Source organism: Oryza glaberrima, chromosome 6 (genome assembly GCF_000147395.1).
Source record: "Oryza glaberrima chromosome 6, OglaRS2, whole genome shotgun sequence".
NCBI lineage: Eukaryota > Viridiplantae > Streptophyta > Magnoliopsida > Poales > Poaceae > Oryza > Oryza glaberrima.
This window is the reverse complement of record NC_068331.1, coordinates 5,588,898-5,606,858: the sequence shown is the minus strand read 5'-3', so window position 1 is coordinate 5,606,858 and position 17,961 is coordinate 5,588,898. Positions and strand designations below refer to the sequence as shown.

At 44.0% G+C, this 17,961-nt stretch overlaps 2 protein-coding genes and 1 long non-coding RNA gene across 4 annotated transcripts; 1 reads left to right on the top strand and 2 right to left on the bottom strand.

The window, feature by feature from the left end:
- Nucleotides 1-748: 748 nt before the first annotated feature.
- On the bottom strand, nt 749-3,615 carry LOC127775914 (uncharacterized). Of its 2 annotated transcripts, none has more exons than XR_008018074.1 (2): nt 3,283-3,615; nt 749-1,497 (listed from the first exon to the last, which is right to left on the bottom strand). It is a non-coding gene; the product is annotated as an uncharacterized LOC127775914 (long non-coding RNA). The 2 variants fall into 2 exon arrangements; XR_008018073.1 differs by having other exon boundaries at nt 749-945.
- A 5,027-nt stretch (nt 3,616-8,642) lies between these two features.
- On the bottom strand, nt 8,643-15,152 carry LOC127778078 (transcription factor STKL2-like). The gene is made up of 2 exons (XM_052304727.1): nt 13,950-15,152; nt 8,643-9,004 (listed from the first exon to the last, which is right to left on the bottom strand). The coding sequence occupies exon 1, from the start codon at nt 14,878-14,880 to the stop codon at nt 13,990-13,992; it is 891 nt and encodes a 296-aa protein (XP_052160687.1). The 5' UTR covers nt 14,881-15,152; the 3' UTR covers nt 8,643-9,004; nt 13,950-13,989.
- A 1,230-nt stretch (nt 15,153-16,382) lies between these two features.
- Nucleotides 16,383-16,870, top strand: LOC127775466 (uncharacterized). Its single transcript, XM_052301713.1, has one exon. It carries the CDS (start codon nt 16,383-16,385, stop codon nt 16,710-16,712), a length of 330 nt encoding a protein of 109 aa, XP_052157673.1. The 3' UTR covers nt 16,713-16,870.
- The last annotated feature ends 1,091 nt before the right edge of the window (nt 16,871-17,961 follow it).

Here is a 17,961-nt window from a genome sequence, read left to right as displayed (position 1 = left end):
GGCACAGGATGAATTTAACAATATAGGAGTAACATTGGCGCATATCATGAGATATCTAGAAGGTAGGGGTGAAAAAGGCGTACTCCATCCGCTTTAGGAGCACATTTGTCATTTCAGGTAAAAAAGAGTTGACCAAAATTTGTGTCACTGTGTCTTGTCATGGTCAATAGCAATAAGTAAACAAAATTGGGGAACATTCATAGAATTTGAATTCGCGATGCATGTGTTCAGTGCATCGATATGCAACGGAAAGGAGTCTCAGGGAGCAATAGAAAATGCATGGTATGGAGATCGATGGACATATCTGAACTTTTCATTCCAGCGTATCATAACAGTGAACATAGTCGCACACTCTAAAGATACCTTTTCTAAGATGGGGCAACAGTGGGTACCCACAAATAATTCATTGGTTCATTCCCCTAAAGGAGAGGGGTTCTCAATGAAAATTCAGATAAACAAATTGTATTTAAGCACAAAATATTTGCTGTAATGCTCTGGCCTTCATGAAAGTTTTGCTCCCTCACAATCAAGAAACGGACAACACACTTGTCTGACGCACATAACTACTTTTGGAGAGATGCGTCACAAATTCACAACTGCCAGAGCTAAGCAATCAGTATGTCTTAATTAATTGATTTTTTTCTCTCACACGGAAGCACTCATTTTTGCTTTAAGTATGCATCTATATAAAGAGATGAACAGTTCATTTTTGCATTGGAGGGGTGGTTCTTTTCACAATGTGAGGAGCAAGCAAGCAAGGCAACGACCTGTGAATTCACCTAACAAAAATAATTCCAACAAGTGATGGTGGCAGCAATCAACTAGGACCTTGGCAATTAAAGTTAGTGCATGCTGATGCGTCGCCGATGCATGGTGCGCTCTTGTTAGGATTTGCATCCATGGAGTATATTGATAATATCCATCTCTGAATCCTCCCTCCTCTCCCTGTACACAAAGAGGCATAGTCAAAATCAGAATTCAGAAACTTCTGCGTGGATCTATATCAAATTTGTTGACCCTCCAGAGTCCAGAGGCCTCTGGTCTTGGAGTAAACATTATGTTTAACAGCAACTTGCAAGATTGGATGAGGAGTAGGCAACCACAAAACCATAGGAAAAAAGTATATAACAGGAACATTCTAAGTTATCCTATGAATAAGTTGGTGCCTCTCTCGCGGCTTCGATTCTTTGCCATCTGTTCTGGACGCATGCTATGTGCAGCTGATAGGTGCTGACAAAGAAGAATCGTACCATGTTTTTGCCACCAATGTTAACTGTATATGCTCCTGTTTTAACATCATCACACTACAATAATTGATGGAGCGATGTTGATTGATTAATGGGAGTTTGTTTTGAATTGGGATTCTTGCAGGTTGCCAGACGAACTTGTTTCCTATAGGGCTTTACTAGACAACCAATAATCTGACTTGTGCACCTCACCAAACATTCTTATCCATCGTGATGAATCTGAAGATGCATGCACATTCTATCTTGGAAACTACAAAAGTGAAAGAAGTTCAGATCAGATCGATGTTAGCAGTATAGTCTTTTCAAGCCAAGATGCTTGTTGAATGCTATGCTGCTGACAAACTTCTTTCGGTTGGAAAGAGGGCAGGATGATATTCAAAATTTGAAGTCTGATAATTCACAAAGCTGTCTATCATATTTATCAGGTAAATCAATAGCTGAAATGCGGAATATGAATCAACGTACTACATATGAAAAATACTCTGAACAACCTCTGTAGCAGGGCATGGAACATGCAGAGAGCAACGCATTGTTAAGTGTCCTGACAAAACTATTGTGCCTATCAGCTAACAACACAAATTCTGTCTTGGGCGTTGCCACTAGATGTGTGGCTCAACCTTCCGACTACATACATATTTCCAGAAATGGTTAGTGAGAAAAACCGATAACGGGGATGCCTTTGAAGACTCTGAACTACATAATAAGATCAGTAAATAAGTAGATGCCAATCATATCATGACAGCCTTCCCCTAGTCACACTTGACAGTTCACACTGACCATGAAAACCATTGGCCAGACGAATCAGCCAACCAACCTAGCTAGATCATCACCATTTTCACCAAAAAAGCCTATATGAGTTTTTCTTTTTTTTTTTAAAAAAAAAGGGTCTTATGGGTATATACGGACGCAGAATTGTCAGTGTGTAGAGTGTGTAGAAGTGACTGACAACTCACAAGTACCACAAAGTCCAGACTCTTTAGTGGTGTTAGTGCAAGGTACAGTGATGGCAAGCAATGCGTGTTGTTCACAATTGTCATGATATTCAGCATTGCACATTGGAGTATATATAGGGTGTAGTCGTGTAGGCCACTAACATACATTTGTCTTAATCACAACAAGAAAACTTTGGTCAGTTGTAGGCTTGTAGCAACAAGTTGATCTGTATATACGGGTACATTATTGGTGGGGTTTGGGTTTTTTCTGGCCACATATATGTAGGGATAGTACATACGCCGATATATATTTGAGTTAGTCGATCGATAACCATGCTTGGCCACTGTGCTTATGGATATAATCAGGCTGATATTATGCTTGGAAGATGTAGTACGCTGGAGATCTTTTATATGTGGAGATCCTACGCATGACAACATGTACTGCTAAGTGCTAACTGCCAGGCCAGCTAGTGGCTTGGACATGGACCAGGTGGTATCACCTTTTGCACTTCCACCATCTATTAATCAAAAGGATTGAATAGATCTAGCCATTTATCTAGGAAGATCCGAATTATAATGGTTTGGATTAAAAGAAGAGTTCACCGTCAGCTAAAATTTAGTAACTATTAATTTCGAATTTTATAATTATCTAATTAACAAAATACTAAAATTAAGACAAAACTACAGGTTGGTATTTGTTAATTCCAAATAGCAAAAACTACCAATTATGACATAAATAAAACTGAGACTTCAAGCCAAGCACAATTTCTTGTTTATTAATTTCAAATTTCGATGTTGCCAGCAAACAAGGAGAGTCGAACTCCATATTAGTTTTGCGTATCACATTATGATCCAGAGTAATAGATTCTCAGAAGACTTCAATTTGTTAGTCACATTGATCAACAAATAAATACTAGAATGCCAATTTGCACCATGATCTCTAACAAAATGTTAGGGTTCAAAGTAATGGGGACTAGAAATGTTACTGTTCTTCCTACTAATGGTCTCCCGACAGAACGATCAGCACTAACACAGTAACACTGCACCTCCAAACCTAAAGCAAATCTTAGATCTGGACGAAAGTGGAAGCACGGTACCATTACCATTTTCCAGGTGGCAAAGGCAGCCGCAGAGGCGGCGGCGTCATCGACTCCGGCGCAGGGAGGGGGGACATCACCGCGGCCGTCTCCGGCCGTCAGGTGACCTCGTGAGGGGAGAACGCAGCGGCGGAGGGGGGAGGAGGGGAACGCAGTGGAGGAGAGCGAGGTCACTGACTAGCAGAGTAAGAGGTAGGTCTTGGAGTGCAGTGCACCGGGGCCGCGCGTCGCCGGGGGATGCGGCGGCGGCGGCGGCGGCGGCGGAGGCCATCGGAGATCGGACGCGTCCGCCGGCGACCACCGGGACAGTTAGTCGGCGATTGCCGCTGAAGGATTGTTTTGAAAAAAAAATATTAGGACCGCAAATAGTATTCGGGGCTTTTAACTATTTGTCACTCCTACGAGTGGTGCTTAACGATTTGCCACTAGACCCACATATCATAGATATATGAGGGCCCATATGTCATTGATAGGGTGTGGCAAATCGTTAATTGCCATGTCACAGGAGTGGCAAATAGTTAAATTTCCTATTGTATTCTTTCCATATTTTAGAAAGTATGATCATGAACTACTTTCAAAATATTCGGTTTGAAAACATAAAAATCATACTTATGAGTAGATGAACAATATTATAATTATGTACTCCTTCCGTTTCACAATATAAGTCATTCTAACATGTCTCACATTCATATTGATGTTAATGAATCTAGATATCTATATATGTTAAAGTTGCACAACGAAAACTGGTTAATAATATTGGAGGGTTTTTTTTAAAATATTGTGTATAGCTATGAATGACCGCTTAAGTGTGAAGGGTTTTTTTTGGAACAAAAGAATTTCGGAGAAATTTTGAAGGATTGGATTTCTACGTATATAATTTTGACAGGGGGCCGCTGTATACCGGTACACCGTTCGGACGGTATAGGCCTGCAAGCAATTTAGCTGGACGATTCCTTCCATTCAATTAGTATGTTTGTCATCGTGTCTCAAAAGGTGTGTCATGTCACCCCATCGTTTGTCATTTTGTTCACGTTCATACGCAAAAAATCTTCATGTGATAGCTAGACTAGTTCAGTATAGCAAGTAGTAGCCTACCTAGCTACCAAGTGTCAAATCTGATACTAGGTAGGTATCACATCTGATACCGGGTGAGCATCAAGTCTATTATCAGGTATTACGTCTGATACCGAGTGGGTGCCATGCCTCATAACAGGCATCGTGTGTGATATCGGTTGGTATCAAGTACAAGATAACCGAATGGCCAAGTATCATATTTGATACATGGTGGGATCGGTCTTGATAAACGATACCTGGTGGTTATCAAGTCCTGATATCTAACCGGTATCATGCGTTTCTGTCACGTATCAGGTGATACCTGCGAGGTATCAGATGATACCTATCAGGCATCATGCAATTCTTACCACGTGGTGGGTGATGCTTGCGATATATCAGGTCCTGATACCTAGCCGGTATCGGGTGATACCTATCAGGTATCATGCGATTCTACCACGTATTAGGTGATACTTGTGATGTATCAGATGATACCTATCAGGTATCATGCGATTCTACCACGTATCAGGTGATACTTGTGAGGTATCAGATGGTACCTATCATGTATCATGCGATTTTTACCACGTAGAGGGTGATACTTATGAGGTATTAGGTCCTGATACCTAACCGGTATCAGGTGATACCTATCAGGTATCATGCGATTCTACCACATATCAGGTGATACTTGTTAGGTATCAGATGATACCTACTTCCTCCGTTTCATATTATAAGACTTTCTAGCATTATCCATATTCATCTAGTTGTTAATGAATCTAGCCATATCTAGATGTCTAGATTCATTAACATCTAAATGAATGTGGGCAATGCTAGAAAGTCTTATAATATGAAACGGAGGGAGTATCAGATATCATGCGATTCTTATCACGTAGAAGGTGGTACTTATGAGGTATCAGACGATACCTACTAGATATCAGGAGCCGGGCACTAAAGCGTCGTCGCCGGTGGTCCCACCGTCCACGTCCCACGCCGGAGCTTGTCGCCGGCGGCCACATCCTCCACCATCCGCGCCACGTCGGAGCTCATCACCGGCGGCCGCGTCCTCCGTCATCCACGTCCCACGCCGGAGCTTGTTGCTGACGGCCGCATCCTCCACCGTCGACGCCACAGAGCTCGTCACCGGTGGCCGCGTCCTTCGTCATCCACATCCCACGACGGAGCTCGTCGCCGACGGGCATGTCCTTCGCCATCCACGTCCCACGCTGGAGCTCGTCGCTGACAGTCACATCCTCCACCGTCCACGCCACGTCGGAGCTTGTCGCGGGCGGCCGCTTCCTCCGCCGCCTCGACGAGCTAGCCAAGTACATGCTCGTCGTGCTCCACGCCAACGACGCGGCGAGGGTAGCACCTTCACGCTCTACTTCCTCATCTGTCGTTGCGTCTGCGCTGGGCTCCTCCTCTCTTGCGCCGGCACCGGAGCTGCCGGCAAGGAGCTCGTGATCGCGCGCAGGGTAGTGCGTCGACGGTGCGGGCATGGGCGCCGTAGCGCCGCGGCCCATGTCAGCCATGCGTGCGTGCTGGAGCGGCACCGTGTCCTGTACAGGCTGCTGCTGCTGCTGCTTGGGACATGTATGGTCAGGTATCGCTCCTCTTTGAATAAGCAAGTGTTCCGTCCGAACGGGATTTCGATATGTAGCATTCCCGTTTTGATAGTGGTCATTCGGAACAAAGGAATAACTCTTCTATTTTCCTTTCAATTTTTTAAGATTATCTCGAGTCATATCAATTTTGGAGGATTTCCTACGTGAGATCCAATCTCGCGGAAAAAATATCGTTATGCCTATCTCTATGTTTGTCCCTATTCAAAAGAATTATTCTTTCAGTTTTTTATGAGGTGTAAGGCACTTGAATGTTACTTTTTTTTAACCATGTGTTTTATTAAAAATCCTATGTTTAGAAGGAGACCGGAAAGTTGACTTAAGTCTCCTCTGTGCTGTTTGGATTCCAATGAAACACATAATTTGAAAAAAAAAAAGTAGGAATAAGAAAACTACAGGATCAGAATGACATGTATGGTTACTCGAAAAACAAAAGAATGACATGTATGGGTAAATCCCACATGAGTACCAAACAACGGAATTTGAAACATGTTTCCTCCATCCTAAAATAAGTTCATTTTTACTTCCCACGTATACCAATACAAAACTAAAAAGATTACAATGGCCCTACTTTATCTACTCATAATGTAATTGTCCTTCACTTTATCTACTCTCAACACAATTATTCTTATTTTTACAAACTCCGATACAATGATTACTCAAAAATGAATTTATTTTGGGATAAGTAGAAGGAGTTAAAAATAAACTTATTATGAGACACAGGGAATATTTTGTTTGGATGATTCATAGAGATCGATAGAATTAAGATCTTTTCATCTATTTCACTGGATTATTGAATGAATTATTTGCTCCATCCTCTAAATCACACGTTTTCTTAAAAAAAGTTTTTTTTTAACTGCATTGCTTTGACTATTTGTTCTAAGTTATTTGTTAAGTTTATTTTTAAAGTATTTAATTTATTCATATAATAAAGTCGATAATCTAGTCAAATGAAATAGGGAGAAAAGAGAAAGATGTATTAGACTTTTTATAGAAAAATAAAATACGGGTTGAACTCCTGGTAAAATTTTCAATAGAACTAATGCATAATATAGCAATCCATGGAAATTTGGTATGCTCAAATCTTTTTTTTTTCCACACAACACATATATGGGGGAAAAAATCCTAAGGTTTGGAATCATGTGAAGGCTGGATTTTTCACAATTTGGTAATTTTGAAAAAGTTATTTTACAAATAGACCCTTGAAAAAACTTATCCCCGAAATGGTTATTTTTAGGGCGTCGTCGTCCAACGAGACGGCGCGCCTCTCTGGCGCCGCCCCCTTGCCACCGTGGTGGCCAGAAACTGATGTGGCAGGGGGAGAGCACGAGTACGAATGCCACTCTTGCTTGCTCTTGTTCTCTCTCCCCTCTCCTCAAATTCACTCAAGATCATATCGGTAAGAGCCTTTCTATTCTTCGTTGTTTTTGTTTTTCCTATTGTCCAAAAAACCAAAAATTTAGTACATTTTTTTTTACATCCTATAAAAAATTTAAAAAAAATTAGGGTTTGTTGAGTTTTTTTCTTTTACATTCGAGCGTCCTTCCTTAAAACAGACATAACTTTCTCATACAGACTCGGAGTCAAGCAAATCATATATCCACGGACTTTCTACAGAAAAAGTTACATCTGTTTCTCCCCGCTTCTCCGGGTTCGGCGAAATTAGAACCTCCAAATTTTGCTTGCAAGATTGTGTTTTCAAGACGAGAAGCTTTTCGGTAGAGATTTGGAAAATTTTACAGGTCACATATTTCATCCATTTGAGTTTAACTTTTCTATGGTTGGTTCTTGTGTACTCCTAAATATGAAAAAATATCAATAAAATAAAATAAATGAAAAAAAAATTGCACATCCCTCCTCTACACTAGAGAGATGGAAAAAAAATGGCGTGGGTGGGGTATGGGGGGACGGTGCCAGCCTCATTAGCGCGCTCCCCCTGCCACTTTAGCGCTGACCCACCACGTTGGCAGGAGGACGGCGCCAGTGACTTTGGCGCCCTAAAAAGGACCATTTCTGGAATAAGTTTTTTCGGGATGTATTTTAGGAAGTACAATAAATCTAGACATATTATCGGTCCAGATTCATTGTATTAGGAAGTGTCCCATCCGTCCAAAATCCTTTATATTTTGGTATGGAGGGAGTAAGTTTTTCAAATGGACCAAATTGTGAAAAATCCATCATGTGAAGGCTCCTTAGAACATAGGAATTGAAAAACATATAAACAGAAACAGTATACTAGGAATCAGATGTCATGATCTATGCAATCCTACACCGAAATCGCAAACATATGGATCCACACATGTTATTTGGATACTCCACGAGAAACTTGCTAGAATTTTGGAGAAAAAATATTACTAGAATAAAGTTGAGAAGATGAAGAGAAGAAGTGCCTTAGACTTGAAGGAAATCAAACACGAGATTTTCTACCATGCATCCAAACACGAGGAAAGGAATGATTCCAAAGAAAATTTGCTAGCCCAATCCTACCATCCAAAAGACCATTTATAGGCCTATACGATATGAATCATTTGAAAATCCTATAAATTTCACTTGTTCCAAAGGAGCCCTGAAACTTCAGTGAGCTCCTAAATTGCGCTGGGACAAGTCAAACACACCTTTCTGAAAAAGTGACAATCGCTCGATATGCAAAAGTATCAAACAGGGCATATCAAGAGTCCAGACGGTTTGAAATCAGGCAGAGACACTAACATATTTTGGATTCCCACAGTTCAAAATACATTTAGCATCGTGACAGTAGTTAGCAAATGATTTACATAAGGTCTGCCGTAAGCACGAGGCAAAGCTTCCTTTGCATCTCTTAAAACTAAAGCTGGCAGATAAACAAAATAAGTGTCACCAGACCTAAGTTTCTTACATGATCATCAGCTAATTCCACCGAATTAGGCATAAATTTGGCACGACAGAGTCGTCGTGCAATCTGTGCAGCACAGCACACCGTGTTAGGGCCTTGTCAGTCAGCAACCAAGTATAGGATGGGTTGATCAGCCTACAAAATGGACATCGCACCTATGTATCCAGCTATGTACTCCACCAAAATGCACCTGCATCACGAAATTAGTTTTGTCAGCAATTATTAATATGAATAAAAACAACTGTAAACATTCAAAGAATATTAACAAATTTATTCTCCAAATTGAAGTTTCGGAAGACTTAGGCACGTAGTAGAATACCAAAACTGTGATGAGGATAAACATGAAATAAGGGCAATGAACTGAAAATATCTTCAGTGCTTTGGTTCTACATGGATTTGAGTAGCACACACAAAACCTGCAGCAGCTATAGGTCAAGTATAACATAAACTTTCTGAAGTAAAAACCCGATGAGCATTGCAAGATACTGTATCAATAACTGAAGGGATTAGACGTGTGTAGGAGTAAGTTTGTAGTGTAGCATGCCACAATTGGCAAATGGACAGTAGGGTCTTATTAAGGCTCCACTGTTACTAGCCAGAATGCCAGATGTGAATATGCAGAATATATGTAGCATCCTATACTAAAATGGCAACAAAGCATTAGACTACCTTCCCAATGCCAGTTTTGCTAGGAAATGACAAATTAAGCAAACTGTCATAGACACATTGAAATGACGCATAGGTTTCAAATGTCGTGACACTGCAAGAAAAAGGTTCTACGAATAACAAAATCCAGCTTATATCCACTGACAGAAAGCTAACATGGAATTCATGTATAGAAAGCTAGGCCTAAATTAAAGCTATTTTTCATAAAGAAGTAAAAAACAGAAATAATATCCAATGTGAGGTTGACAAGTGGTGCCTGGGACCTCTTTCCAGTGAGACGTGGTACTCTACGTAGCCATTCGTTCCCCTCAACCATGAGCAGTCTGAGCACAGAGACCAAACCTCTAATTTTGATTGTCTGGACAGTATTAACTATTCACTACCAGACAGCATTTACGAAAATTCACCCCAAGTGTTGGTTCACTCCAATGTGCTTATAGTCACTGTAAAATGTGCTAGGCAAATTTTGCTTCCGATGCATCAGGTAGCCTTTTCAAAAGCATAAAAATCTTGCTTCCGGTGAGTTCGTCCCCGTCGACCCGTCCTCAGCATGTTCGTCGTCAACGTCGGTGACGACGTCAGCCTCCTTCAACTCCAACGCGATGAGGGAATAGCGGTGGCAGCAAGGCGCGGCAGCCAGTGGGCAAGACAAGGAGCGGGACGGCGGCAACCTCCTCTATCTCCCGTGCCACCGATCTCCTCCAACTCTGACATCACTACGGCCTCCTCAAGTCCTAGTGCAGGATGGGAGGCGGGGATGGCAGGGAGGGCAGCGCCCCAATCACCACCGGCGAGGCGGCACCGGTGGCACGGCGGTGGAGCTGGCCGTGGCCACCGGCGAGCTCTTCAAGCGTGGGATGGATGAAGAAGAAGAGCCAGAGGCATTCCCGTCCGGGATGGCATTTTGCCGAAGACACCCTGGTTGAGGATGGTATTCTAGAGAAGCCCATTTAAGCGATGGAATTCCAGCGAATCCCATCCTATGCGATGGTAGATATGCAATTTTCTCGCTGTGAGATGATCAATCATCAAGCAAGTCTTCAACCAACAAAGATAAACCAAGATTTTGTATCTCATCTTCACCAACTTCTTCAAAATCCCAGTCCTCAAGGAAGGTGGCTTGAAATGGATTCAGCCCAACTTCAAACAAGCCCAAGCCCAACCCTTTAAAACCCCCCCATCTATGGTGAACTCTGGCACTCCGCGTCAAGCATATCCAGTTGATTTTGCCCAAAGCATGGTGGAGAAGCAATGGGCATCGAAGCATTAATGCATTCATACATTTCTTCAACACGGCAACACCAAAGGTTTTGGGCAGACTATTTACTGCATGAGAATAACCATCTTTAACATATAAAGAACAGGACAGCTACGCAAATTTGCATCATGATAACCACCAAAGTCATATAGGGAGATGGGCTAATAAATCTACATTTCAGGCATGCATGAGACTCGCCTTACGTTTGTCATGAGACTCACTTGTATTTACCATGTTGGACATAGATTGGAATTCATGAAATTTTTGTTAGTGTTATAGTATTTCTATAAGGCGTGGGTGTTGTATATAATTAAGGTTTATATGACTTGTTTCATTTACCTTTTTGGCATTTGATTTTGCATATTGGCTAAGCAGGATATTACATATTATACACCTCGTTGAATTGATTAGCGGTTCAGTTATGGGATATAGGTCCCACTGATGCCATGAAGCAGGACTTGAGCATAGGCCAAACCAATCCGGTGGCATAAGACGTTGGGGGGGGGGGGGGATTAAGACGGTAAGACCTAGCCAAGATGTATGCAGAAGATAATGACCTACGAGTCCAGGACCATGTGAATGTCAAACATCCAAATAGTGGATATACTTCTGTTTCCCATGTGTTTGCATCAATTGCCGCTAGCATCATTGAGGACACAGAGGCATATGAGGCCCCAATTCAATGTCACGATGTACAAATGGTGATGAGCTAGAGGCTACATTGAAATTTTCTTTTCCTAAATTAATGTTGGCTTTGATAGCTTGCAAGGCTGCAAGGGTTTACACAAGGTATTAATGCAATTTGCATTAGAACTTCAAGAGACCAACATGGAAAAAAAGATACAGATATCTGGTAATTCAGCTTTCCATTACGAAAGTGTCAACCGCCAAATATCAAACAAGATGGGAAACAGTTAACACGTAGGGTGACTTTCCAACTAATCGTGGTTAGAATCAAGTTGCCTTAGTACCGACTAGGATGACTTATCATGACTAATCGGCTAATCGCAATTAGTCGGATGACTTGAAAAATATTAGTAACAAATGGCACAACAGAAGAGGAAAGACAACAGAGCATAACCATGTGGGAATAGGTATGGTCATGCAATAGAAGCCACAGAGCAACTTTGTACATGAAAGAAGATGCTTCAATAAAATTCCCACTTAGGTCATAAATCCAAGCTTACCTATGTTACTATGTAGCTCCTGCCTAACTCAAGATTGTCTGTATGGGTGTGGCTGAGACTAAAGCGAAACAAGAAGATGAATGTCCAAAGTGCGAAGCAAAAAAGATCCATGCAGGTTTCAACGGTGCTTAGGATAAGCAGATCCACCCATAACTAAACCAAGCAATCCATAATTGGACAGCGAAAAGACTATAGAGATGCAAAAGATGAATGCGCATAACACTGCCTACTCAAACAAATAAAGAAAATAAGTTCAACATATCAGGTATGCATAGAACTATGCATAATCCCATAGCCCATAGAACCGTGAGGTTCCAAGTGAAATATCTGTCTTCAAATATCAATCATCACAGCAAATAGAGTAGCATCTAAAATTCTAAACATAACCGATACAGTATACCTGCCAAGGTGCAATCATCAACTATTTAGCATCATTCAGTAATTTTCTTGCTCTCTTCATGCAATCATGCTTGACTTATAAGACAAACTAAGTTATGCATGCTCTTTTGGATTGGACAGTAGGGCATGCTACTCAAGCTAACAAGCTAGTTGATAAATTATATAGTTCATGCCAATGACAACGCAAAGCACCTTTTACCAAAGAGGCAAAGGCATAATGCTAACTGTGTTGCTACAGTACTTGCCAGATTCGTTTTCCTAGATTGGTAAATGGATTTATACTATATCTTAGCAATAATGCATGTGTGAGTGTAACATTCTCCAAAAGGCTAGCTTTGGAGGTATCCTAGTTTGCTTTAGCAAGGGAATATTGCCAACATGGGGGCTAAATATGCCCTCGTAGCAACTATGCAAGCAACATGTAGTGAAAGTGACACGTTCATGCCAACTCCTGAGCTCCCAGAACACATCATTCTAATTGGAATGTGGGCATGTGGCAGAATTGAATATAAGTAGCAATTTAGCACTACCAATGCTGTTAAAGGCTAGCAGACATATGATAACAAATGTCATGAAAGACTGGTATATCAGGACTTCGCCAAAATGTGCTAGTTTAATTCTTTCACTATGTAAAATGAGTGATATTAGGATCGTGGAAGCCAACAACACAAAATTAACCGAAGTGCCAATACAGTTCAACTTTCCAGATAAAGTAAACCAGAAAAGGCACTTTGTCCCCACAATGGAAAATTTAGCACCCCAATAGTAAAGAAAATGTGATTTAAATAGAGAACATATTTTAACTTGATCCAATATTAAATTGAAGATGAGCAAGAAATGTAACCTAAATAATCAAATAATCCCAGGAAAGTTTAACTACAGAAAGAAGTCACTCACTTTTCTATAGACCAATACCCTGCCATAAAGCCCTACCATCAGCAGTAGCAAACCAAAAAAAACTAGCTTATGAGGAAGATGCCATATTTTGCTAATGCTGAGAATGGCTATTTTGGCATAGTGGCTAGAGCTAGGATGGGAAAAACGATCTGGCGATATACTTGCAGCTTGCAAGTAGCCAGTAGAGTAAACCAAACAAAATTTGATACATTATTGAAATCGAGCCCCAATACTTTAATACTTCATGCTGGAGATTTAAACAAGAGGCCACAACCTTAACAATCTAAATACACACTCCCAGAGAAATTAACCTACAGAAGGAATCAAGGAAAAGACTCACTTTCTATAGACTAGTATCATGCTAGAGCACTACCCTTTCAACACTTGCAAATCCTGCCAGCTAGCCTATTACCAAAATTCAAGGTTATGCCAGTGATCTCAAACCAAGCTATTACTCCATAATACCGCCAAGCCTATGAGCCTAAAGGTAGGACAGGAATAAAATCAAAACTACCAGTCTACCAAGCAATGTAAACCAATGCAGGCATGCTCATTCAGGTAAAATTGTGTATTTGTGTCCTAGCAGTTGACACAACATGCCAACAACCAAAAGTACAGTTTTTTTAAAAAAAAAATTGTACCATAATCCACCACTAAATTGCCGGCAACCAGAAACACAAAAAGTGATTAATCCAAGGCAAAGTTAAAGTCCAGAAGAAATTGCTCACTTTCACAGAGCACATAGGAGGTGGAAGTTGTACCCCCCACTTAAGGCCCCAGGCCCCTGACAGCATCGATAAGCATGGCGCAGACCTCCTTCGCCAAATCGTGCCGGCGCCCCTGCGTCTGCGTCTCCACTTCAAGCTGCCGCTTCCACTTTGCCTCAGCCATCCTACCCTCCTCCGGCCCAACCAGAGCCAACCCCCTCTCAAGCGAGACACCTGACAGCACACGCCCATTCTTCCTCCAGTAATCACCAAGCACCTCCGACACCACCGGAAGCCTCACCGAAACATGCAGATTGCCACCGATGTATCCCTCTTCGGCGTCCCTCTCGTCGGCCGCCTCGGCTGCATCCGCGTCGCCCTCTACAGCGGGCGGCGCGAGCTCGCTGCCCCAGAGCTCCGCGGAGAGCGCGCGCACCCGGCGATCGTGCGGGGTGGTGGTGGTGGCCTGCGGTGGGGCGTGCAGGAACTTGCTCTTGTTCCGCTTCAGCTTGTAGTACACCTTGGCCTGGTCGATGTGGGAGGAGATGGAGCCCCTGAGGGACTCGAACAGCGCGCCCATGTCCGGGAGGCGGGGCGCGAACCCGTTGCGCGCGCGGAAGGCGACCGCGGCCGTGAGCAGCGCCACCTCGTCGGCGTCGTTCCAGACGAGGCCAGGGCCGCCCGACGTGGAGGCGTGCCCGTGGACGGCCAGCGCGAGGGACCGCGGCCTGCGCCTCCGCTCGCTCTTGCGCGACGGCGCGCCGCCGCCGCCGCGCAGGCTGAGGCTAGGGTTCGGCGCCCGCGCTGCGGGGCGGCGGTCGCCGGCGGCGGCGCGGCGGGAGGAGGAGGAGCGCTTCTTGGAGAGGGGCGAGGACGGGTGGAGGGGGAGCGCGGCGTCGGCTGCCGCCTCCGTGGCGGCGGCGCGCGCGGGCGGCCGCCTGGAGGAGGACATCGGCGGCGCGGCACGGCGCGGCGGGGAGGTGGGAGGGGGAGGCGGGCGATTCGAAAAAATTCGGGGGGGTTTGGGAGGATTGGGAATCGGGGAGCGGAAGGGTGGTGGTGGTGGTGGATGCGGAGAGGCGGCGGGCGGCGCGGGGATGGAGTCGCGTCGCGTCGCGGCGCGGCGTGGCGTGGTGTGGCGAGCCAGAAACTGTGACAGTGGAGAGCCAGAAACTGTGAGCAAACAGTGGAGCGGTTTCTGGGCTTTTCGCGTGTACCACGACGCGACTCGTATATGGTGACCATGAGACCGAGATGACTGTTGATTGAAGCATCGGAGTGCGAGACGTGTGATATTTCGCAAAAATTGTTGAATGTTTCACGTGTTACACTACTGGATGAATAATGTTTTAGCGAAAGTTTTTAGATGCTTTATCACTTGAACCAACAGTGTTTTAACAAAATACAACATTTGAAACATAATAATTGCGACACCAACAACATTGTATCAAAACAAAGTGAAACACCTTACTACAATAAAGTACAACAAAATAAACAATAGGCTACAACATTGCTAAAATTCGAACAAAATGAACCAACCTCCACCTCCTTCTTCTTCTACTTCGCCAAGCGAAATCAAGCGACCGATGTGGCGGGGGAAGATTATAGCATAGGGAAGATGTGGGCGAACAAGCATGAGTAGGCGGTCTTGACCAGCTGAGTTAGCATCCAGTCCTAGCCGGTGACTAGGTCCAATGCCCTATGCTTCCTCCCTGTCCCGCATTGCCTGTCCTGTATTGCCACCGTCGTTGTCATGTGGTCGCCGACAACATGGTTCAGAGCCTCGTCCCTATCCCACATCACCTTGCTCGATCGTCTCCGTTGTTTTGCACTAATTTTTTAAATAAGATGAACGGTTTAAGTCAATTGTAATGACTATAGTACTATACGGAGTAATTTATCGTTCGTGCTTTCGGTCCGGCATAGTTGGCATGAAAAGAAAATGGGACATTACTGTGAACATTACTCTATATAAAAAATGCACCCTATTAGCAACATACACAAAACGTCTTGCTGGCAGTAACCAAACCAGATAGTAAGAAAATCCTGCAACTCTGCGATTCCGAGATATTACAGCATGAAAAACTAATCAACACGCAATATCATGGCTAATCATCAGCATGAATAGTGTTTTCTACATATGCATGGATACTGTAGTTAGCTACAACCTCACTGTATATATGCTTGTACAATATACTGCGAATCTGCGATCGAGATACCTTAAGTTATCCAGTGGCGCATCTCACATGAGAAAAAAGCAACCGCCGAAAGCCGCCGCAGCAACGAACTATCCAAGTCTCCAACGCTGCTCGAGCTCGATCGAATCTCCTCTTCAACAAGAGTAGAACATATGCTCGATCAAACTACGTATCCACTGCATATAAAACTAGATGTCCGGCTTGGCACGGGACGAGCACCGAAAGTCACCGATCGATCGAGCATTCGAGCGCATATATGGACGCGCTGTTCGAGCAGCTGTGCGCGCTCGCCGACATGGCCGTGGACGGAAGCCGCGGCTTCGACCCGGCGCGGCTCGACGGCGTCCTCGCGCTGTTCGGCGGCGAGGCGCGCGCGGCGCTGGCGGCGGCCGAGGAGGAGCACGAGGCGGCGGCTCGCGGCACCGAGGCGGCCGTGGAGGCCGCGCGGGGCCACCTCGACGACGTCATGGACGCCGCCGTCGGCAAGTACCGTGGGTCGTCCGGCGACGCCGACGCGCTGTCCGCGGCCACCGCCGCGATGGACGTGGCCTTCAAGGCGACCACGTCCAACACACGCCGCTCGTAGCCTCGTAGGGTGATGTATGGCGTATCTGTGGCTCTGTGCTATGTATGCAGCAAAATAAACCATTTAAGCAAACAATATACTTCGAATTATATACAGTACCAAGTAGATATGAATGAGCACAAAACAATATACTACCCCCTCAGTTTTAAAATACAAGTATTTATTGGATTTGAAAATTTGTCTCACTATATAAGCATTTCTGGAGCACACTAATTCCACACACGCAAATATATTAATTTTCAGCGTAAGATGCCTAGGAAGGAAATATAAGTAACTTTAAATTTCAAATTTTAAATTCCGTCTACCTTAGTTTTTGCTCAATGATATAGAAATGCTAGTATTTCAGAACATGGACAGTAGACCAAATTATCGGTCCAACTTTTCTCGACAACGTAGTTAGTGACAATTATATACTATATCTGTCTCAGAATATAACAACTTAGCTTTTGTCCATATTTATAATATTAAATTGATTTAAATTCAAAACTAGATTGCTATATTATGAATGGTTGGTGAAAAAGACGAACCTTCTTTATATTTTGGGTGTGTTTAGTTCACGTTAAATTTGGAAGTTTGATTAAAATTGAAACGATGTGATGGAAAAGTTTGAAGTTTATATGTGTAGGAAAGTTTTCATGTGATAGAAAAGTTGGAAGTTTGAAAAAAAAGTTTGGAACTAAACACTGCCTTTGAAAAGAGGAAAATAACAGACTTTCAACTTGCTAGCAGTAGACCAAACGAACAGATGGGCCATAAATAACAGAGAAGGCCCATCAGGTGAAGGCTGTCGACCTATCCAAGCCCATGGGCCTATCTATCCGGTGTCAAAAAAGTACGCGGCACGATCCCGTCAAACTCAAACCAAAACCTCTCCACCGTGCAGTCGTCAGCCAGCGACCGAGCGACCACCCCCTCCCATAAAGAAGGAGCCCCTGGGCCCCACCTGTCATCGACCCTACGACCACGTGAAAGGGAGGGCCCAACCGTCTTCGGAGTACGTGTACCGTGACTACTCCCGCCCACTACCGCCACCCCGGTGGGCCCACCTCCCCCGCAATGGCCACCACGCGTCCACCCGCCTCCCACCCCGCCAAGTCGGTAACTGATCGCTAGCCCCACCGACACGTAGCCCCCCCAAGCGGCTCCACCTGTCAGCCATGCGGGGCTCGGATCGCAACGCGGAAAAAGCTGCTACGACCACGCGGGGCCCCGTGACTGACACCGTGGGCCCCACGCGACAGTGGGTGAC

What these genes read in the sequence shown, in the direction of transcription:
- LOC127778078 (XM_052304727.1), bottom strand. Translation starts at nt 14,880, where the DNA reads ATGTCCTCCTCCAGGCGGCCGCCCGCGCGCGCCGCCGCCACGGAGGCG.
- LOC127775466 (XM_052301713.1), top strand. Translation starts at nt 16,383, where the DNA reads ATGGACGCGCTGTTCGAGCAGCTGTGCGCGCTCGCCGACATGGCCGTG.